The sequence below is a fragment of the Falco rusticolus genome, chromosome 4 (genome assembly GCF_015220075.1).
Source record: "Falco rusticolus isolate bFalRus1 chromosome 4, bFalRus1.pri, whole genome shotgun sequence".
NCBI classification, from domain to species: domain Eukaryota; kingdom Metazoa; phylum Chordata; class Aves; order Falconiformes; family Falconidae; genus Falco; species Falco rusticolus.
The window spans coordinates 12260606-12283604 of NC_051190.1; the positions used below are offsets into that span (position 1 = coordinate 12260606).

The window sequence follows — 22999 nt, forward strand, 5'->3', positions numbered from 1 at the left end:
GCTTCCAGCCCCACAAGCCTCCCAAACATGTTCCTGCTAACACAAGATAGCCATCCTGGAGCAAGGACCTTGCTCATTTGCCAGATCCTCACCCAGCCCAACACGATCCTTATGCACACACATAGATTCTAGACTCATCACAGAGCAATTGTTAAAGAGTGGATGACAGCTGTGGGAGAGAGAATGGACTTTAATTCTAACCTGAAACATGTGGGCTGCAAAATGCTGCTCTTGGTTAGGAAACACTGTTTTTCCTGAAGCTGTCTTAAAATTGTGTTGTCCAACCCTGAATAGATGAAGCTCCACCTGAGCTAGAAGCAGGCAGAGCTGTGGCAAGAAAAAACAACCCCCAAATCCACAGTGTTACCTTTTTTTAACCACTTTATTTGTGTGTGTATTTCTATAAACATTTTATCTACTGGATGTTTCATAAACCTTAAAAACAAACCTTCCTACCCCCAAAATACAATTAACCCAGCCTGTCGGTCAGACAACAGTGATGCTGCCAGGGCAGGTAGGTGGTATCTCCAGACAACCTCCTACTGGGTGCAAGCCAGCGAGAAGCTCACTGTGTCAGATCCTGAGCGTCTGAGTGATGGAGAGGAGACAAGTTTAAAGACGTGGTTGCTGCTTTTCTCCTCCAGGGATGCGACAGGAGAGTAGAGGGAGGCAAATGAAGAGTTTTGTTTGATGGAAAGTCAAGAGTCCGACGAAGGGGTTGCAGCATCCGCTTGCAGGATCAGATGTGGTGACCTCAGCAGGCTTTGGAGTGGCCTTGCAGGCTGTGTCAGTGCTAGGGACTGAAACTGATCAAAACCACTTATTCGTTAGAAATGACCCAAATGCTCCTTTAATGCCTTGTTTGCCAGGTGCAGGTGTGAGCAGCAGGCACTGGCTGTGAGTGGCTGGCTCACTTGTGGGTGCTGATTCCTCGGGGTGGGTGAGCCCAGCTGTAAGGCACGACAGGAAGGACAGATGGGGCATCAGGGGTGGCCCAATCCAGCTGGGTGACCCAGCAGTCATTGCCAAGTACCCTGTTGTCCCAGAGGAAAGCACCGTGTCGCACGAGTGATGTGGGGCAGAGCATAGCCTTTCAGTTCCCCACATTCATGTCTGCACCGTGGACAAGCCAAACCAGGCGGAAACAGACGGCCAGGAATCCAGTGCCCAGGAGATCCCCCAGGGCAGTGAGGTAGGGGATGGAGAAATTATCCGGATCCAGCGCCTTCCTCCACATCAGGCGCACAATTAGGTCAGCCACATAGAGCAGGATTCCCACCTGAGGAGAGGCAAGACAGGCCCTGCTGTGAGGCAGCAAGAAGGTAATAAAGCACAGCCCCCCTCAGCGCACAGCCAGAATGATGTGGCCACGGCCAAGGTACCAGAGCTAACAGGGATCACCAAGAACTAACACTTTCCCCAAAGAAGGGCTGTTTCTGTGTGGAATGGAGCTGCGCTGGGATGGGTGCAGCTGGCGCGTGCCCTTGGGCACGGCACTGCCCATGGCGTGGGGACCACGCTTGAACTGCTCACTAGCACTGCGTGACGAAAAACAGGAGTCTGGTCAGACCAAAAGCATCTCCCAAAGGTACAGTTCCCACTTCCCACGCCATGAATGGCAGTGCTCCTATTCACTCCATCAGAAACAGGGCTGCTGTGAATATGCAGGCAGCCCCAAAGGATAGGTTTTGTAGCCAAATTTTTTCTTTTCATCCTTTTTTTTTCCATTAGAAATTCAGATCATGTCTACTTTGTTTTTCCTAAAAGTCTCAGTGGACAACTGGAGTTTGAGTCAGTTTTTACATCAAAGTCATCCCAAGCAGCACTGACACATTAAAAAAAGGAAATAATTTCTTTTTTTTTAATCTCAACAGTTTTAAAATCTTTGTTGTGATTTCTTTTAATGCCTATTTCATTCCTGATTCTGATAAACAGATGGAGGAAAAAAATACTTCGGTTAAAGATTAAAAGACTTAAAGTTAATTGAATTAAGAGAGAGAGAGTTTGCACCCCGCATCTCTGGTCCCTCCATGGGAGACCGCAGCACAACAGGAACCAAAGCCAGAGGTGGCATTTCTAAAGGTGAAAACTGAAAGCTGGGTGGGGGAGAGGGAGGAGGGGAGATGGGGGAAGCAAATTAAATAACAGAATCAAAGAAAATAAAGATGGATGGAAACTCAAAAGTTTTATATAGACCATTCCTCTGCCTCAATATAGGATCAAATATGCCCACGTCTTTTCTGACAGTCATTTGTTACCTATGCTAAACAACCCTCAAAGATGGAGATGCCACACACTAAGCAACCAGTCTCATGGCTTTTTTTTTTTTTTTTCCTGTTCTTCTTCCTAAGGTCTAACATATTTCTGCCTTTTTCCATCTGAAACCCATGGTTTCATGTTTCATCCCCAGTGACCACAGAGAAAATGTTATTCCGTCCCTCCCTACTGAAACTTGGTAGTTTAAAGGCTGTTAACCAGATTTTTCTCAAGCCTCTCTTCTTCGGACTAGCTAACACCAGTCCATTCAATCATTCCTCTGAGGTCATGTTTTCTAGGCCTCTGATCTTTCTCTTTGGACTTCCTCCAGCTGACCCAAACTTCCTCCCTCTCTTTTTTTCTGTCTTTCTTTTTCAAGTATAATGGAGGGGAAGAAAGAACCAGGCTGAGTGTATTCTCCTCTGCTGGCCTCCATGGGAATCTTTCAGAGTCAGTGGTGTTGCTGGGATTCTGCTCTTAACACTGTCATTTATTCTACGTATTTTCATGTCTGGCTCTGGTTGAGGAGTTACCTCAATGCATAAAGAGAAGAATAAATATTTTCCTTTACAACTACGGCTGTGCTGCCAGACTTAGGGTTGTGCAAAGGTCAAGAAAACCGATTGTTTACACACGCAAGGAATTCACCCACAGACACGAGGCTGCTTGTAAGGCAAAGCGAAAAGTCAGCTACCTCACCCTGCAAATTAATGAATCACTGATTTAAAAGGGCAAGTGAAGTCAGAGCCTCTGTGAGTTCAAGCGACAGCCGCATGCATTTCTGAGTGAGACAACAAAGTTTACAGAGCAGGCAAAATAGCAAAAGGGAACAGGCAAAAGCAAATTGGATGAACTGCCCATTGCCTACCCAGAACTTTTACTTTTGAAGGTGAACTTCACAGGCCTGGGTTTTCTCTTCACTTTCGACCCATATGGCCCTGCCCAGGGGGATCCCTAGATCTCTACCTTAGTTAGGTGAAACTGGTTTCCAAAATGAGTGAGGAAACCTGCTGGCTGGGGTTCATAGCCTCTCACTTGCCCCTTATTGGGATGACCAGTGGCAGTCTAGAAACACTCAGGGCTTAGAGACTCAAGGAGTGAACATGGTAAAACAAGGTATCACCTGCAGCAAGAGGTACCTCCTTGCTAAGTGTGTCTCTGCACACTTACTGCATCTCAGCAGATGATGATAACTTGTTCCTCATCTCCTGCTTGATCCCTCACTTGCCCTTAAGAGCAGCCATGCTCATGTGGGAAACCAGACCCTGGCAATGTCAGTGAAGTATTGCTGGATTCATAGAAGATACATGATGCTCGGTAGGATGCGCAATGGAAATGATTGGAAATATGGGCTGCTGTTGGAAATTTTACCGTAATTCCTGTTAGCCTTGAGACTGCTTTGTTTTCATGGTATCTGAGAGGTTCCTTTTGGATGAGAGTTTGGGGTTTACCTGCAGCAAAGCAGCAGTCAGATAGAACATCACAAAGGTGAAGGACAGAGATGTGTGGCCTCCCTGCAGCAGATGGATGGTGTAGAGGAACACGAGGTGCCCTGGGATAACCAGGAGGAACAGGACTCGGGCTGACTTGGAATTCACCTCTGTAGAGGACAGAGACAGAAACAGTGATGACGGCCGTCCGCAGACAGCGGGGGGAGGACAGGACACAGCTGCACATTTTAATGCACAGACTTGGGGCTGTCCCCTCCCACCAACCACATTGCTAACGCCTTTTCTAGATCATGCAGCAATCTGAAGCATTTGCAGTTATCAGCCCAGCAGCTTTGTCTAGCACTGAAACTATGTGCCAAAGACGTGCTCCATGCTGATCCACTCCACTTCTTCCAAACACTCCTCTCAGCTGCTCTCTGCCTCCCACTGCTTCTGCTTTGCCTTGCTGCAACCCACTTTCCCAGTTTTTAGTTTGTTTTAGCAGTAACTCCCAACCTACCACGGAAAATCAAGAGAAACCTGCAATCAAAAAAAGACAACAGACCAGTTTTGCTGATGCTTAGGTTTCCCCACTGCTGAAGATGGAGGAATTGCTGATTTTCAGCAAGGTTATGCTGTATTCACCCCTCCGTTCACAGCTGATGGCTCTAAGCTGGCAGTGGTTAAAATTACTTTCTATTGGATCAAATCTGAGATTCTTTTTCAATTACTTTTTTTAGTGCTCCCTCAAGGTCAGTTTCTTTGCATGCCAGTGAGCAAGTATACCACAAGCTTTTTTTTTTTTTTCAAGCTGCCCATTGCAAAGATGCTTCCTCTTCTATTTGAGTATCTTCTCTGTAAAGGGGAAAGGGAGTCCTGCCTTTGAAACCCACCTAGTCCTTCGCCAACCAGGCTTGATTAAGGAGCTATCTGTGATGACAGGCCTTGAGACATGGACACCTAGGGTTCAAGGTCTACCTGATGAGAAGAATGTGGTGCATGGGTTGGGCCAATTCTGCCTCATCTTGTATGGCAAAACTCCAGGCATGCTCCAGAAGTGCAGGAATGTGGAAATACGGCTGGCCTGGATGGCAACCAGATTCCCTCCAACACCTATGAGGGCAAAACACAGTAAACCTGTAAACCACCTTCAATGCAACAGGAAACATGAGTCTAAAACCTAGCCCAAGATGAGCCAATCTGCACTCACTTACACTTACTGAGAGCAAAAGTGAGAGAAAGAGAAAACTTGATCCCACGTGTCATGGTGATGCTGCGCTATTCACTTGGCAGAACAGTTCTTAAAAATCAGGAAGGCTCCAGCGATCATGTCCTTCTGACTGCTTTATTGAAAACATTTTCCTTTGCTTCCCGGCACTGGCTGCAAAGGCCACGTGGCCTCTAAGGATGATGTAATCACACGTGGTTTGATGCAGTCTGTGAGCAACACCTGGGGAAAGCAGTGCCGACAATGGCAGATGCTGCTCATGGCCACTTCTTGGATTTACTCACCCAGAGAGCCATTATTGTTTAAGAGACAACAAACATCACCGACAGTGATTATATGTCTGGCTGAAGGCATCTAACACACTTGTTAGATAAGAAGGAATCATATGAGAATGAATCAGAGACAAAATATGTTAGGTAATTAAAAGGAAATCAATTCCTTCCAGACCGATTAATTCTAGGAAACATGAAAAAGCAGCTACGTTTGCCAGCAGAAAATAGAGGGATGATGATGCATGGAGCAAACCTTCACCACCCTGCAAATGCAGGGTAGAAATGCCACAGAACAGATAACGGTGAGCCAGATCCTACAGGCTTCTCATGTCTTCCCTTCCTTGAAGAAAGAAACGCTCCATCATTAAACATAGGATTTGCCAGAGTGGAATCAAAATAAAAATACTAAGACTAGTTCAACATAGCTCAAGAGGGGAGCTTTCTGAATCGTGCACTGCCACACTTTGCAGGACTCCCCTGCACATGCAAAGTGAAGAGCTACCTGTGCAAAAACGCAGAGCACTGTGCAACTCCGCCACTAGCTCTGCCAAGCAGGTCACCCGCCCCCACAGAGCGACGTCTGGGTCAATCATTGTTCAACTCAAATTGCTGTTGACGTACTTTCCTAATCAGACCCTTTGGCTAACCATGCTGGAAAGAGTTTGTCAGCAAGGTGGCTGTCTTTATGCAGATTCAGTAAGGTGCCAGCTGGGTGACACCCTCTGACACTGCAAGAGGACACCATGCTTTAAGGGTGGCATAAGGCCAAGCCTGCCCTAGGAATGTGGGTTTCCCCTGGAACGGGCCTGCCCTGCAAGAACATTACAATAGCAGAAAAAAACCCGGTGGACCCTCAGCGATGCCAGGATCCCCAACAGTTTGTCCTGGCATGTGTGCATATAAAAGTACTGTAAGGCTTTAAACAAATATAAATACACACAGAAAAGACGTTGATATATATTAAAAATCCCTATATATAATCAATATATATAACCTTTTTTTATATATATACACACACACACATCGTCTTAATATATAAATCTTTACCAACAATCTGTATAGGGGATGATTGCACAGCTTAAATTACTGAGTGGAGAGAGACGGGGAAAACTGATTTATTGTGACATCCTTAGTAGGCTTGATGCTATGAAAGTAAAAGTGTCAATGTAGGCCTCAGAGACAACTATCAGATGCCATTAACCTTTCCCACAGCTCTGCCAGGATTTTTCAGCCCTGTCTGCTATTTTGCTCCGGAGATGCTTCCAGATATGAAGTAGGGATGTAATGGGGACCAGTAGCTTCACTTCCACTCATGAAGGGAGCAGGGACTTGAACACAGACCTCTGTGTAGGGGCAACAGTGCGTACCATAACCCTTGGGGAGGAAGGGTAGGTATAAATAAAAGCATGCATATAACCCCCCCAACCTACCATTAATCACAGGTGTGAAAACTGCCATGCCTTCGAAGTTTGGGTCCGTTACAGTTTTGTCCAAGATGAGCCCACCAATGCTGTCAAAAAAGAACAGGCAATGAGGGTGGATCAGTATCTCTTCCCAGGGCAATTCCTACACCGTGAAAACAGCACACTGAGATGAGCTACTGCTTCTTCCTCATTGCCGGGGCTGGACTATACACAATTTAATCCTTTTCTAGCTCAGTTGTCACCAATACATGGCCTTACAGTTTTTGTTAATGGCACTAATAAGACTGGGAAGACCTCCTTGTCCACCCTTGAGCAAAACTGATAGCAGCCAGGGAAGGTTTACCATCCTCCCCAGAAGTTTTGCTACACTTCTGTACTGGTCTTAGTACTTTTTAAAAATTCTTTCCCAGACCTCTGCTGGGCCTGAAAGATGTAGCACAAGGGGAATGGACTACCGGACTCTACATTCACTAGTCTTCTGTCTTTACAGCTGGATAAAAATGAGGCTGAAGTCTATTTGTGATGGTCATCATCTCCCTGTTCAGCTTCCTGGCTCGCACCCACATGGTGCATGGATGTATCAGTGAGACTTAAAACGGTGACTTGCTTTTTCCAGTCATTTGGGGGCTCCTTATCTGCTATCTCACAGCCCACGGGAGGGCCACCAATGGCTGAGAAGCACTGAACAAATACCCTTTTGCCGTCCCTTCCAGTTTCACTTCTGATGACTTTCTAAATGAGCGTGGGGTCTCTCTGCAGCATGCAGACACGAATGGGATTGGATCAGGAGCAGTTCCTCGGTTTACCTGCTGATGCTCATTGCAACAATGACCGGCTGCCATCCAGATTTCAGGACTTCTGCAAGGGAAGGACTTTGCTTGGCGATAGCAACCCAGAGAGGGATCATGACAATGAAGACAGCACAGATGAGAGGAGAAAGGTATTTCATATCTAGCAAGGAAAAGAAATCCTAAATGAAATGCCCATGGCTTCACAGGTTGCTAAAATCATATTGCACGAAGTCTGGAAGAAAGGTAGCAGGGTTCTCACTCAGACTGAGTTATGTCAGCAGAAAAAATCACATGAACCAAGATACTCCCCACGTAACCACCTCACTCCATCACAGAAATCCATAATTAATCCCTGAAACTCACTGCTAGAGGATGTGTTTGAAAATCAGCAGGATTCAAAGTAAGTTATATTTGAAGATGAGCAAGTCTCCAATTCCATCTCCTACCGAGCAAGACAAAAAGTTACAAAATTTCTGGCTTCAGGGTACTAATCAAACAGCAGGGCAAAGGGGAATCTCCTGTGTGCAAGCTGTATCACACAACAGACACCTCACGCCTTCACCTAAAACAAGTAATAGGAACTTCTGGTGGCAAGCTAGCAGAATTGTTGAGCAGCTGGTCTGCTCTATAGGAACAAATGCTCTTGCACATATAAGCCAGCTAAGATCCAGGGTTTCTTTTGTGCTAGCTTACATGTGTTTCCATTAGGTACTTCTTCCATTCAGCAGGGGCATAACCTTGAAGTGACCTTTAGAAGCAAAGGAATTAAAAAATAAGTAGATGTGCAGCACTAAAAGAAAATAAACATGACTCAGAAGCATGAATAACACCTTCAAGCAATGGGGATGATGCCAACCCTTTTGATATAAAAATGCTTCTTCAACAAAGCTCTCCATCTGGTCTCTGTGTTGGGGCCAAAGGCAGTGGGTTGTAATGCAGACTTTGCAGGTAATCTGGGAGACAGAGCAGGCTCAACGTGTGCATTTTTCAAAATGACATTGCCAGGGCCTCGGGCTACCTGGATGAGATAGCACTGATGTGACAGTGTCTTCCATAAATCAAGGGCTCTTACACAAAGAGGTAGACTCTTTACGTGTGGCTTTAGTGGACACAAACGCAACCACTTCTGGGGTCTAAATAGCTGCTGTTTGGTCAGTGCACTGTACCACCTGGAGTCATTTAGGACAGATGGGTTGACAGATTTAGCTGCTGTACTGGATCACCTGCCTCCACTCTTTGCTGTTTTGAACAATTAATTCCCTCTTAAATAATGTAGAGACAGAGCACTGGAGTCTATCAAACCTTATCAAAGCCCACAGAAAGACTCCTGGTAGGATGAATAAGACTTCAGTCTCCACATTCCAGTTCTGCTACATTCTCTCACAGACATCCCATAAGCAAGCTGAAACCCTCTGGCACAGTTTGCATCTCTATTATGCAGGACTGGGAAGGACCAGGGTTGATTTTTAAAAGATTGAAAATCTTCATTGGCAAAAGGGTAAACCGCAGAAGGAGGCAGTGCTGCATCAGATGGCACACAGTACTCCAAACTTTACAGACTCACCAGTATTTTTGAAGAATACATTTTGGTAGGACCCAGAAGTTGTCACAGCATCACCTGTCCCTTACTACACACTGGGGAGGGAAACTGATTTATTCAACCACCATCAACAGTACTTTCCTCCTACCTGCTTTACTTCATGCTCACAATGACTACGTGTCTGTATGCTGAGTATTTTCTGAGTATATCCACCTCAGGAGAATATTTAAACTACTGTGAAAACACCACAAATGCTCTCTGGTCACAACCATAGAGGTTATCATGTTCTGCCATGTGTTCCCTGGGAGATGTTATCAGAGGCACAGCAACTGAAAGACAAACTAGCTTTACAGAAACAGGTGTGATGGCATCATGGAAAAAGCCTGTTAAAAAAAATGCACCTCTGAAGCTCAAGGAGGACTGGACAGAATTGATTTGTGGGCCTTTCCCTGCAACTCCTGCTTTTTCGCTCCCTCATTTGCTGGCATATGGAACAAGTTACGCAAACTGAGAACAGCTGCCTCACTGCTTCTACTCACAGTCTGAAGCAACAGTTTGGGTTTCAAATGGTATTGGGTTTGCTGGATCTTTTTATTTTCCTGTTTCTGTTCTAGCTTAGGTTCATGGTAAATAGCCTAGCACTTAACAAGCAACAGCTAGGCATATATCACCAAGCTGCAACAAGTTTTGAGCTTTTCAACGTCAACAGGTACCCAAGTCTTTGCCAGCCAGTAGCACAGCTAACCCCATAGCCACAACTCCTACTCGCAGTCCTGTGAGCATAAAACAATGCAGCACTGCCTCCTTCCCTCCCATTTGGTAATATCTTGTTCATCCACAACTCTCCACATGAAAACATACAAGCATATTCTACAAATGCCAAAACCCTGAAATCGCTTTGTAAGGAAGAAGCTGCTATTACCCATGCACAGAAAGTAGTTACGCTTGACTAGCAACAGATGCAGGAATGGAGTCAGTGTCACGTGTCAGCCTTCTGTTCCAAAGCTATGAAGTACACATTGGTCACTTCTTTAACAAATCCCAGTTGTGTTTCTCAGGCTCTGCCTTCCCGTTTGCTACTAAAAAGGAACCTGGAAAAAGCCTCTTTGGTCATTTTTCTGCCCCAAGTGGCATGACAGCCTCTATTCTGAAACGCCCCAGAAATGGGTAAGTGCCCTGCAATAGTTCCACGTGATTTCATCCCTCCCTTGCTGAGCTGCAAATCCCTGCTAAACACCATACCTATGTATTTGAAGAGCGTACTGCTGATTCCTGCCAGCAGGGAAAGGGTTATCAAGTCACCAAGGCTTGCTGCTATGGGTGTGGCCACATTGTCTGGATTGATCCCAACTTTCCTTGCTCCGATGATCACACCAATCATCACCAGACCTAGAGAAGACACAGAACTGGCATCAGAGAATGCACCCTGCTGCGTTTCACCTCAGAGCTGCTGTTCTGGTTCCCAGAGGGATGCAGGGTCTGGGAAAAGCGAGAAGTAGATTGCCCATAGCGGTACCACGCAGCTGGGGATTGGACATCCCCAGGAATTTGTCCTCTTGCTTTCACCATCCTGAAGGGCAGGACTCTGCCCTTATGAACTGCACCAATGGCCCAGAGGCACATAAGCAAATTCCAGTGATCAAAGGAGATACCAGCAGGCAGCTCAAATGTAGAAGCTCCCCTCCTGAGCAGCCTAATCTTTGCTGCGTTGAAGCAGGACCAGGCACGAAGCACACTCATAGATAAGCACACAGCAGGCATGCAGCAGCCTCCTGGTGCCATCCCCTGCTCTGAATTCCACAGCACAATGATATTTTCCATATTAGACCAAAATTTCTCTGAGTTTGAGCCACCGAGGAGCAGCAAGCTTCCTTACAGTAGCCTGAATTAGCCTTTCAGCCTGGCCAACAGACAGAGCCCTCATTTCCCAGAGTCTTTGGGGCTGCTTTAATTTGCACTGGGTAGTGCTGATGCTGTGAGCAGCTCCAGAGTCAAGGTGTTATGGAGGTGGCCCACATTACCTCTCTTCCCCTGTCCTCTGAGCTGCACCTGCAAAATTCAACTGCTTTTCAGCATTGTTAGAGAGGAAGTAAGTTTTACTTGCCCAGGTAAGTTAATGAGCACAAACCCCAAACCCTGATGAGCATGTGAGAAACCCTCAGCCATCAGATCTCTCACAGGCCTGTAAAAGAGCCACCCGGAATAAACCCTGCCTGGCCAGCCTACATCGCTATGTGACTAGCGAAGGCAGCCTTGAGACAAGACACATGACATCTCTCCAAAGTCCTTCCATGGCTGACTGGATGCACCAAAGGAAGCCTGAGAAATGGTGGCTCCCTCCAGCTCACAACCTCTCTGTGCCTGTTCACACAGGCTCACCAAAGCTGAGCATGCACAAGAGCATCAGCTCTCCCTTAAGAAATGCCATGTGTGCACCTTCCCTGATACAACATCATCCCTTATACTGAAACACAGCCTCACACAACATGGCATTCTCCACAGAAGCCCTCCCAGACACCCACACTCCCCTCCCCACAGCACAGTTCATGCTGCTTCCCTCCCTGGTCATAAAAATAGCAGCTTCCCATCACACACACCCACACATAGGCCGCCTGTGACCATATCCAGGGAAGAAACTAACGCTAGCTGAAAGCCTGTGATGGTATGGCAACAAAGCCTCTCTGTATTACTCTGAGCAGGGAGATTGCAGGGAAGAGTTTAATGAAAGCTGGGCTGCTGTTTTTCTCTTTTAACAACTGCTTCATCCCATGTTTTTCATCAAAGGCATCTACAATCACCCTCTGACTCCAGCTTCAGGATACGTACTTGCTCTAACTTGTCCCTTCCATTTAGAAAACTTGCTGCATCCAGCTCTGCCAGCTCCCTCTATTCAGGGTATCATGCTGCCCTCGTATGGCAGACCTACAAACCGATCTTCTGCAGGCGACAGAATAGCTCCTACCTGCTCGCCCGCTCACGTTTCCTTGCAAGGGGAATAGCCGGGGGAGAGGAGTGCCTGGCTCAGAGCTCACAGCAGGCGAGGCACAGGGCTGGCCACAACCCTCTGCAGGGTACTGGGTGACCCAAGTCCACCTCGAGCGTGGGCTGGAGTTGCCTGCTAACAGACTCTCAACATCCTGCGTTGTGCACGGCATTAGTTCACTATCCCCTAGCAATGCGCCAGTGTAGATGACTAACATGTCACCCAAGACACATGGAGAAAGTGCGCACGCACGTGTGTACAGCCACGCACAACATGTGGCATTTTTTGTATCAGGCGAAGCGGAACATTTTGATTGCCGCTGTGGATGCCAAGAGCCCAGTGAACAACAGAACCTGGGAGAAGAGAAGCAAAGGCAGGATGCAGAGGGGTTGAAAGCACAGACATAGGACTAATGCTCCCTGCACCCCTCCTCCCTATGCCACACCAAAAAGTTGTTGGCTGGGCCTCCCTGGCAGAAGGGACAGTTTTTTCCGCACCCGAGTGCTGAATGTTTGATCTGAGGAACCACAACAACTCACCAAGAGAAAGTGCAGCTATAAAGGCCGTGGTCACACTGCTTGCACACAGCACGGCAGCCTGGCTCAGCTCCACAGAGCCCTTGGAGATGGCTCCCAGGATCACAGCAGCAACAGCAGCCAGAAGTCCCACCACAGTAGCCTGGACCTGGGGGCCAAAAGACAGCTGGTGAGCCATCACCCACATCTGCTCCCAAGCAGTCCTGGCTCCATGCAACCACAGCATTGCCACACAGCTAGGAGGGCAAAGCCTTGCAGAGATACTGAGCGCTTAAGTATTTAAGCAGCATCCCTGTAAGGCTCCACTAGATAAAAAAATATTCCTGACAGAGTTTGGAGAAAAACTCTGGAGGTCTGCAAAGGGCAGATAACATTTCAGCAAAGGACGCTGAGTCCATCAGCAAAGGAATAGCCCTGGTCAACACAAAAATGGGCTCCCCATCAACACAGCACTCCTAGCAAGCTGAAAGCTGTATAAGGAGATAAGGGAAAGCACACAGACGCTTGCTGCAAGCCCTGTGGCCTTGCCATGTGCAACCTCTAGGCTGGTTGCTGGATTTTAACAAGCAGAAAGAGCTACAAGAGGTACATTTGTCCCATCTCTCCCCTCCTGCCCAAGGCTGATTCCCAAACACCACCAGTAAACGACAGGCTTTATCTAGGGGCTGTTGTGAAACAGGGATTGTGTCGCAGCTCCCCCTGCAAAAGGAGCTTTTTTCATTATTTCCGTTTGTCCAAAAAGGAATGGATGTCTAGATGTGTTTTGCAGCTAAACTACAAGCTCCAGGCCCACACAGAGCTTTATTAGAGGTCAAGTCCTTGGTTTTGCCTGGCTCTATTGAGAATACCTGCCCCAAATCAACAGCTCCGGATCCAGCACTGCTGGGAACAGGTGCTGTTGGGCTGCAGCATAGTAAGAGAAAGGGGGCTTTTTCCTCTCCCAGCTGAAGTGACTCACCTGGATAAGGGCTAAATTGCAGGTGGCCATTTTCCATTGCTTCTGGGCATCATCCATCTGTCCTGTGTTAGCCTAGGAGCCAAGAGAGACAGGCTGAAACCGGTTCCTGTAGCACAGGTGACTGCTGAAGGCAGTTTCCCTGTGGGAAAGGGGCTGCTAAAGCCAGAGGTCAGCATCTCCCAGCTTTTCCTGCACTTCCTTCTGGACACATCTCTATCATGCTCCAGCCCCGTGTCCCAGGGCGATCAGAGGCTCACATGGAGGTGCAGAGTGATTATGGGGTACCCAGCTAAAGGTGGAGCAGGCACATCCACCCCATCCCACACAGACCAAAAGCTGAACAAATTAAACGATTTTTCCTCTTTCATTCCCCCTAGATTTCTCTGTTAAGCTCCAATTTCTCCCGAGAAATACAATACAAACGGCCCAAAGTAAACAAAACTGCTTAGGGAGATAGGCGAGATCAAATCCAGAGTAGCAGAAGCTACTGCAGGTCTCAAGAAGCCTTGGTTTGCTCCCTCCAAGGCAGGGCTTCTGGGAAGCTCTGGGTCTCCCAGTACCCACAGAAAAGCAATCCAGTACTGAATCTGGCAGCTGTGGAGCCCTGGCTTTTTCTCCTTCATGTGTCACAGGGCCCCAGATATCAGCAACTGGCTACCCAGGGATTAATTCACCTTCAAAGTGCAGATGGAAATTCTCAGATCCAGTTATAAAATGAGGGCACACGCATTATTTCACCACTCACACACCACTAGCTTCTATTTAGCAGAAAAGGGCATGTCTCATACACACAGTGTGGTTATATAAATGCAGAATCTCCTGATGTCTCCTGGTAATCCCCATCCCTGATACACACCCCCAGCCCCACCGCCGCTGCCTTGTTAACACTCACAGCAGTAGAGAGCCTGGATGCCAGCGTCATCTCAAGATTACCCTTCAGGCCAACCAAGGCAGGAACCAGGATAAAAACTTCTGTAATTGTCCGAAACACATCCCAGTGCTGGAAGAAAACAAAGGCAATGACCTCAGTTTGTGATGCTGACCAGTCCGATGCTGTTGCTTCGAAGGGGGGTGGGTGCCCACCTCGCCACCTCCTCTAAAGGTGTCTGCTATGCGCATGGGACAGATACTCCCTGGGCTGGTTGCGTTTTGGGAGTGAAGGAAGGAATTTTTAGTTCGCAGTATTATTTCTGATCTCATGCACAGCAAAGCACTATCCTAACAGGGAAGGAACTTTCTTCCTGAAGGCAGCACAAGATTTTGGAAAGCCACAAATCAAAATGTGCCTTTAGCATTAGCCAATAACAATATGAAAAATAATTAGGGTTTGCAAGCCAGATTAAATACAGCATGCTCTTCCATCCTTTGTACTGACACTAGATACAGGAACGCCTATTGCTATCCAGACTTGTAAGAATAAACACTAAGATCTGGAAATGATCTAACAACAAAAAGTTGTGTCTGTCTTTTTTTACCAAACTTCTAACTAAGCATCTAAGACTGTTTGTGGGAGGGAAGGAGATTTTTGTATCTCTTCTCCAGAGGCAGTTCCTAAATCTTCCTGTTACCAAGCATGCTCCCAACACAGCTGGAAAAAGGATTTTGGATTAAGATATCCCATGGGCCCAAACTGCTGCGCCAATATCTTGATTATCATTGCTCCTCTGAAGCTGAACTGTATAAAGTTGTTAAATCAGCTGCAACACTAGAAATTACCTGAAACTTAAGAAACTTTATTAACATGTCTTCTCCAATTTATCTACCATATAGTGCCTTGAAACATAATTCATTCACTTCCTGTGCATTCAAGGATGTTAGCAAAGCCACACTGTAGCCAGAGAGGGTCACATCAGGATAAAATCACAGAACAAGGCAGCTTGCCATGAAGTAAAACCAACTAGCCCAACTTCTACGACCAGAATACAAGAAAAAAAGAGCAGCTGCAACGAGTCAGACCAAAGGTCCATCTAACCTATCTTTATCTCTACCAGCAGTCAAATTCAGGTGTATAAAACAAGAACCTACAAGTATGACAAGTATATGGGATTATTCTCCTGTATATTTTCCAGCCTATGACTATCTGCAACAGGGTACTGAGCTGGTGCTTTTTCTGCACACTTAACAGTGTTCAAAGGATTTCTCTTTCAGGTATTCATCCAGTCCCTGCCCTTCAACCCCTGTGCCCTCCTGTGGTAAAAATTTCTAGTTTAGCCACACGTGTGAAGGATCAATTTGTTCATTAACTCTAACTTGTCACTAGCTATTATCATGTGATGGTCCCAAATTCTGGTCTTGGAGGACAAAATGAACAACAGGTCCCTGCTCTTCTTCTCCACAACCACTGGGATTCTACAAACCCGAAAATCCAGGAGGCTGGACAGACCCGGTAAACGTTGACACGTTCAGCTGTCAGCCTTGTTGGGAAATACAAACAGGGTGTAACGGCTCAGTGTTTTGCACTGGCTGTGCCATGGGAAGCTGTGGGTAGCCGGTGGTGTGGCTGTCTGCTGGGAAGACCTCACAGCTTCCTTCTGAGCCAGGATGAATGAAAGTGGGGCTGCGCCAGACTTGAGCACATTGTGCAAGACACCCCTCAGAGATGCAGATAACAGGCAAAACATTATCATCACTATAAAAAGGCACATTTCCTGGCAGTGGTGACCTAGAAACAGGCACGTTTCAAAATGTTAAAGGTAAGTTACTGTTGAGTAAGTTACAGACAACATGACAACAGTCACCTTATTTGACACACTACAATTTTGTTTGAATCTGTTAACATGGAACTTAAATACCTGAGAAAAGCTAGGGGCGGACATCTCTTTTAAAGATTCAAATCCCCCTCTCTCCTCTCTCTTTAATTAAGAATAAAGATCCAAACACCTCTTTGACACCTTCAAAAGAAAGAGGAGAAAAAACAGACTTCGCAGTCACAATGTACAAAACCCCAATCATTTAAAATACACAGGCATGCGGACATTCATATTTCAGACCTTGCATATTTTGCACGTAAAAAGACTTATAAATAAAAAGCAACAGCAGCACACAACTGTTTGTATTTTTTGTGCATGTCACCTTCAGGAAATATGACTTTGTTGTATCAATGTAAGCTCCAATCCTTGCATTCATGATGAATTCTGCAGGTCTCAAGCCATCATAACAGAAGTTTCAGCATATGAGGTATGATTTTTTGGGACTGTGCCTTACATATAATTACACTGAAAGGCTTTGAACAATTAGTAAAGAATCATACAACTGTACTAATAAAAAAAGCTGACTTAATTGCCTCCATTTGAGTCTCATCAGTGACTCACCAAGAGCCTAAGGACAGATTTGTAATGATTTATACCACAGTAGCCAAGACATTGTGTTGGGAGACTGCAGAAATACAGAATAAAGAGATGATCCCTGTGCCACTGCCTTGCAGGACTGTCAGCTGGAGAAGCAGGTGAATGTGGCAGGTTAGAGCTATGCAGGCATGGAGCTGCCTAAATGAAAACAGCTGGATTAAGTCTAAGAAGCATCCCTGCCCTCTGTGATGAGAAGTGGCCTAGAAGGAACAGAAGCGTTCCCTGCAGCTTTGCAGACCCACACAGGGACACTAAGCCAGAAAGAAACTGTTTCCCACTTCACGTCCCCACAATGGAGTTACAGCCCTAAAGCTCAGCTCTGAAGGAACTTGGTTACCCCAAGATCCACTGCAGCTGGTCCCTGTGCCAGCTGGATCTGCTCACAGCGTCCCATCGAGGAAGAGGGGCTATGATGTACTGAGACAGCCTCGCCAGCTGCAGCCTAGCCCCACTGTCCCTCCTTACACTGTCCTCACAGTCCCAGCCGTGTCCTGGTACCTCTCCAGGGCATCTATCCTCCCATGGCAGCAGCTAAGAAACCTCAGAGGTTTTCCATTGCCCTGAACAAGTCAACAGAAAGATCAAAAGATCCTGCACTATAAAATGCAAGCCAATTCAAAATCTCTTTCAATGCTAATCATCTCATAGGCTTTTATCAACAAAGGACAGGGATATTTTATATCTGTGACTTTTATTTGGACCATGTCCCACTGCAGTGGTGTGGAAGGGGAGCATGAAAGGGAAGCTTTCCTGAATTCTCTGATTTGAAATTTGATCATCCAGCTTCAGCCTGATTCTTCACCTTACTGTAAAAGAGTTGGCCAAACATTGGCAGGGCCCTGCAAGGTCTCCAGCAATGCCAACCACCCCGGAATCCAGATCAACCAGCTGGCCAAGGATCACTGGAGCAGAGGCGGAAATGTCCAGCAAGAAAGGATCTGTGCCATGCTACCAGCCCTGCACAGAGGCTGTATCATCAGCACAGCCAAGAAGAGAAAACGGAGAAAACAGCAAATGGCTATCTGTCTGGACATCCTTTTATTACAGTATGAGAGACCCAGGTTTGAGCCTTGGAATCAGCTGGGCTAAACAAATCACTCTTGTTGATTTTTTTAAATTTTTTTTTGTTGTTAAAGTAACATGAACAGTTCTTGGTTGCATCCCAGGACAGGTCAGAAACTGCTAAAGTCCTGGAAAGCGTGATAGGACACTGACATGCAATTTGCACTTCCTTTTCCTCTTTCCAACAGCAGCCCTGCAAATGAGAAGGCCAGCTGGACCCCCAGCAGAAAACCACATTATTTCAAGATATTTTGTATGTAACAAGGGCAGCACCATTAAACTCGCATGTATGCTCTAGATACTATCCCTGAGCTTGCCCATATATCTCCATGTCAAAGGCAGACAGTTTCCTGAGAATGTTTTGCAGTGACATAGGGCAAAGCATTCCTCAGGCAGACCATCCCCTGAAAAATGGACAAATCACAGACTCCTGGACTAGAAAAACCTGTAGTTTCAGTAGTGTGAACCCTCATGATTACTAATAAGGGTCTTATGGTACCTGGCCTCAAGCAAACAAACTTAGTCTCAGGTCTTAGCTGGACAGGACAGTGAGTTTCTAGCTCTCACACTTGCAAGAAGAAAAGCTGAAAATAAGCAGCTCAAAGACAAAAGGCACAGAAGAATAATTCAAACGTTTAAAGGCTAAGATCTCTGGATTTTCCCAACTACTAGTTTTGGTTTTAAATATGGGGTCGTTGATACCATGGCAGCTTACCTCACTAACAAATTTTCCATGCCAGTTGTGACTCTCGGTGCACTAGCTCCCTCCTCAGGGAGCTGAACCCACTGGCTGATGGCTTCTATTTCAACATGGTTGGTAACACCTTCACCAAAAAAATACACTTCCTATTACTGTACTTCATGCACGACCCCATTTCTAAGAGTCTAGTGAAAAAGTACACAAAGTAGATGGCACTCTGGTATTTAAAGGACACATGCAATGCAGGTATACATGGCTTGCGCTTTCCACCAGTTTGGATGCAGTTACATTTTGGAACAGAGCCCAATTCTTAGCAAGCCCATATGATTTCTTTTAGACAAAGACCTATTCACCTGCCAAGGGTATGGAGTGGGCACGTACTATGTTTTTATCCTTCTCTGAGATAACTGCTAACTATTAACATAACATCTTGGGTAGTTTGCGAACTTCTGTAATGCTGCAAGACAGGTCTGTGCCTAAGCACAGCACAAGGTGGAGACGACAAACACAGCATAACAACAGTGTGCCACTCCAGTTAACCCTTCTTTGATATTCCTTATATTCCCTTTAATTCAATTTCTCTGCCTTCTTTGTTTCTTCCAAGGCAAGAAAAAAGAGCAAGGTACTGTCTTTCCAAACACTTAAGTATCCATATTTAGCTTCTGCTCTGGTACTAATGCCAGAGAATCCAATGTACTCCAGTGAGCTCAGAGTGCAGGATATATCCTTGGGAAACTCTGCCAGCCTTTTGATTTGTAAATCCACTGGCATGAGATGCCCAAACTATATCAAATTTTGCATTTCTATTTGTGCCACTGGTATAAAGTAAAGACAGATGGAACAGATTCTGGTTGTGGGCACAATGGTGTAAATCCAGCAGCACTCCTTGGAAGTCAATGGAAGTTATTCCAAATTTACACCCACCTCAGAATCTGGCCAAGAAGCACTCAGTTCGTAGGCAATGCTAATCTTTTTATGCTGGCATGCCTCTCATCACAGTATCTAAATACCTTCTAGACCAAAGATTACATTAGGTTGTTTGCAAAGAACTGAAAGCACAAAGTTGCCTCTAAGTGCAATAGGTAGTTAGTAACAACCTCGACCTAGATCTCCTTATCAGCAGTTTTGAGAAGGAAATAAATAATATCATGCAATAGGGGAATATGCTGCAGTCTGATCTCAGTTGCTTCATAGCAGTCATCACTGAAGTGTTTAGCTAGATACAGTAAAGAGAGCACCCAGTGTAACGCACCGAAGACAGCATCAGGCAGCCTGTCTGAAAGCCACTATCCCATTTTACAAGGAGCCCATGTACTGATCTAAAGAAGATGGATAGTGTCTCTCTAGCACAGGAAAAGCCGACAGCCATCCTGCTGACTGTCTGCTAGGACCATGCACACAAAACCCAAAAATGCACAAATACTCAAGGTCAGTGAATTAGTCGTCCCCCCCCCCTCACTATAAAGGTGCCTAACCACATGTACCTACTTGAACAACATCCATCAAGAGGCCAGCAGCTACCATGCCCAAGCCAGCCAGAAGGAACGGCACGAAAATCTGGGAGGCAATGGAGAATGAAGTCTCTGGGAGAAATCCACTGGCCGACCTGGTCAACTTGCAGGTGAAACCTCTCAGCTTCTTGCCATGGAAGCACAGTTCCAATTGTAACTGGGTGACCACCATGGTCAAACACCGTTACCCCATGCTCAGCAGGGCAAATGGGGGAGATCAGGACATCACACAGATCCTCCTGGTAGCTCTCTTCAAAGTAGAAAGTATTTTTCCTCAAACTACAGCAATGATGCCAAATTGCTTTAGCTTCTTCTCCTCCTAGGAGCACGTTCCAGAGGGTTGCAGCAAGGCTATCCTCCAAAACTGAATCAGCTGTGGTGAGCCCAGGTGGCAGCAAACTTGACAGACACTATTTCTCCAATTTATATCCAGGGGGGGATTAAAAAAGAGAAATGAAGATTGCAGAGATGTCTGTGGACGAATAGAAATGAGCCCACACCCCATTCAGCTCCCACCACCTCCGTAAAAACCAGTAAGACCTGCTCAGGCTACAGCACTGAAAGAGTGACAGGTCATGCAAGAATCCCTCAGCGTGCTCAAACGCACTAGTGTCCTTTCTCCTCGGGTTACATTTCTTGTCGGAGTGTGGCTCGCCTTTGAAACGATGGTTTAATATGTAAGCCTGCTGTGAACCAGCCCCAGTTCCCTCACTCCTACCACAAGCAATGCTGAACTTTTCTCATTGTCCCAAGTCTGAGGAGGTAGGGAGTTAACCAGGATCCGTTTTGCTCTCTTTCAAGGTGAAGAAAGGTCAAGGAGAACATGAGTCCACATTTCTCACAGCTGATGATATTATGCAGGTCTCATCCCCAGGCAAGTGACACAGCTAAGCCAGCCGGTGAGAGATCTGCCCTTCTAGACCCCAGCCCCTCTTGTCCCCTGGAGGTCTCTGCAGGATGTAACAATCGGTCTGTGCCAGCTACACCTCTGAATGACTGGCTTTCAGGGGGAAAAAAAAATATACCCAGAGAACCAGCCAATAAGCTTCAAAAGCGAACACCCTTATCTGCTGTCATCACTTCAACTTTCTGCTAGTTTGCAAAGGCCGAGATAAGAGTCATAGCCAGAGCTTATTTAAGGTAGCTCTGTAATCTCAGTACACCACAGGCAAGGGAGAGAAAGGGTGAATGTTTCCATGGCATGCTGTGAGCTGGTTTCCCTTCCCATCCTAAAGTGAAACACACTGCTTCTGCATACTCCCAGAAAGATACTGTCTTCAAGAGAGGGGGTCTGGGGTCTCACCCAGAGTCTGCATGGTCACACAGCTAACACAAGGTCGAGAACCAGAGTTGCATCATGGCCATGTACAGCCAAAGAATTTGTATCCTGCTCAGTAAAGACTTCAGCTCAAAGCCATGCATGCGGGGAAGGTTGGGGCTCCTTTCTAATAATTAATTTGGGCAAACTGATTGGATCAGAGGGTCAAAAAGCTTTAAAAGCACAATTTAGGATGGAAGGGTATAGGATTAGTTTAGTACGCTGGTAACTGAGCTTTTCCACTATTCAACCACAGGTTCAATCCAGCCATGCCCCAGTGAAGACAAACGAGTGAAAGCAAGTATTTAGGCAGGCACAAAAGATACAGGTTTCTCAGTCCAGTTCAAATTCAGCATTTAAATTGCATCGCCTTACTTACACTTTTTGTACTAATCAACCCCTTCTCTGACACTCTCTGCAGAGAGACGTAAAGATTAATGGCTTGTGGACTCTGTCCTTGTGACAGGGTCCCCAGCTTGCAGCTAAATGCATTGGCAGGGTGGGACAGAACAAGACCTGCTTTTGCCTTGCAGATAAACAGGGAACTGAGAAGCTCTCAGCTATCTGGACAGTATATTTATTTTGGTGTGAATTCACACAAACCAAAGCACGAAGCCTAATGGGCTGAGATGGCAGAGCAGATCTCGCTGTAAGCATGGCGGCATGGAAAACAAGCCCTAGCTACAGATGGGAGACTCTGTCCTTTGCTGTTTTCTAGGTTAATATTTTGGTACAGCCCCTGAAGCTTTCTCCACTCCTAGCTGGCTTGGTGTGTACATGTGTCTCTTCCACCTAACAATGGTCCGGATAGCTGAAAGCTAACAAGAGAGTACATTTCAGCTAATCTAGCTAGAAAAAAAACCCACAACAGCCAGAAGAGGGAAGATAATAAAAATCCTGTAATAACCACACATGATCCAACTTCTTTATACCACCCAGGAACTAAGAAGTGACAGCACGAAGGCCCAGTTCTGGTTAAACACTCACAGAGGCTTCGACGAAATAAAGGACAATTTCTGGACAACTACTACAGGTTTCCAAAGGTCTGATAATGTGCATACCTAGTCCGATATACCACTGTATCTGCTAACTAGATTGTTGACAGGCAGCAACATTAATGTAAAGGAAATATTAATGAGCCTGAATGACTCAAATGCCATTAAAAAAACACAGCAGCAACACATCCTGTACTAAAGCGTCAGCCTGGCAGGGTTTATGAGTTTATCACGCTCTGGCTCTCCCTGTTTCTAAGCAAGCACCATAAAAAGCCTTCAACCGATGAATCAGTACGCAGAGAAGGTAATTGGTTCAGGTGACCTGCACGTGTACACTGGGTCATTTTATCATGCATTTAAGGAGCCTCTGATAAAGATCCGTACCATATTTGTCAGCAAAGAGATGCATCAGATTTTCCTGGCAAAGAGGTATACCATATTTGTCCACAAAGAGATGCATCAGATTTGAGAAGAGAGCATTGCTGAACAGCAAGAAAAATAATGTAACTAGTTGGGGAAAAAAACCCACCACCTCATGGCTGCAACACCCGTCGTGGCAAAACCTGGGGACGTACACTGCTGCCAATCTCTGCAACAAACAGGCTGTATCCCTATGCTTGCAAACTAGCCAATGGGTGTAGAATTATC

General features: G+C 46.1%; 1 protein-coding gene across 9 annotated transcripts in view; it reads right to left on the minus strand.

Moving 5' to 3' along the window:
- Positions 1-363: 363 nt before the first annotated feature.
- SLC41A3 (solute carrier family 41 member 3) overlaps positions 364-22999 on the minus strand; it is a 30659-nt gene continuing 8023 nt past the window's right edge. For 5 of the 9 annotated variants that reach the window (XM_037387260.1, XM_037387261.1, XM_037387262.1 and 2 more), the window contains 9 exons: positions 14311-14418; positions 13419-13490; positions 12464-12608; positions 10184-10330; positions 7417-7561; positions 6617-6696; positions 4665-4799; positions 3708-3856; positions 364-1279 (listed from right to left, as the gene is read on the minus strand). In XM_037387260.1, the coding sequence (XP_037243157.1) occupies positions 1094-1279; positions 3708-3856; positions 4665-4799; positions 6617-6696; positions 7417-7561; positions 10184-10330; positions 12464-12608; positions 13419-13490; positions 14311-14418 (1167 nt within the window). In that variant the 3' untranslated portion in view covers positions 364-1093. Of the gene's footprint in view, positions 1280-3707; positions 3857-4664; positions 4800-4906; positions 5137-6616; positions 6697-7416; positions 7562-10183; positions 10331-12463; positions 12609-13418; positions 13491-14310; positions 14419-16210; positions 16310-20015; positions 21079-22999 lie in introns of those variants that run through there. The other 4 variants (XM_037387265.1, XM_037387263.1, XM_037387264.1 and 1 more) reach the window with 4 other exon arrangements.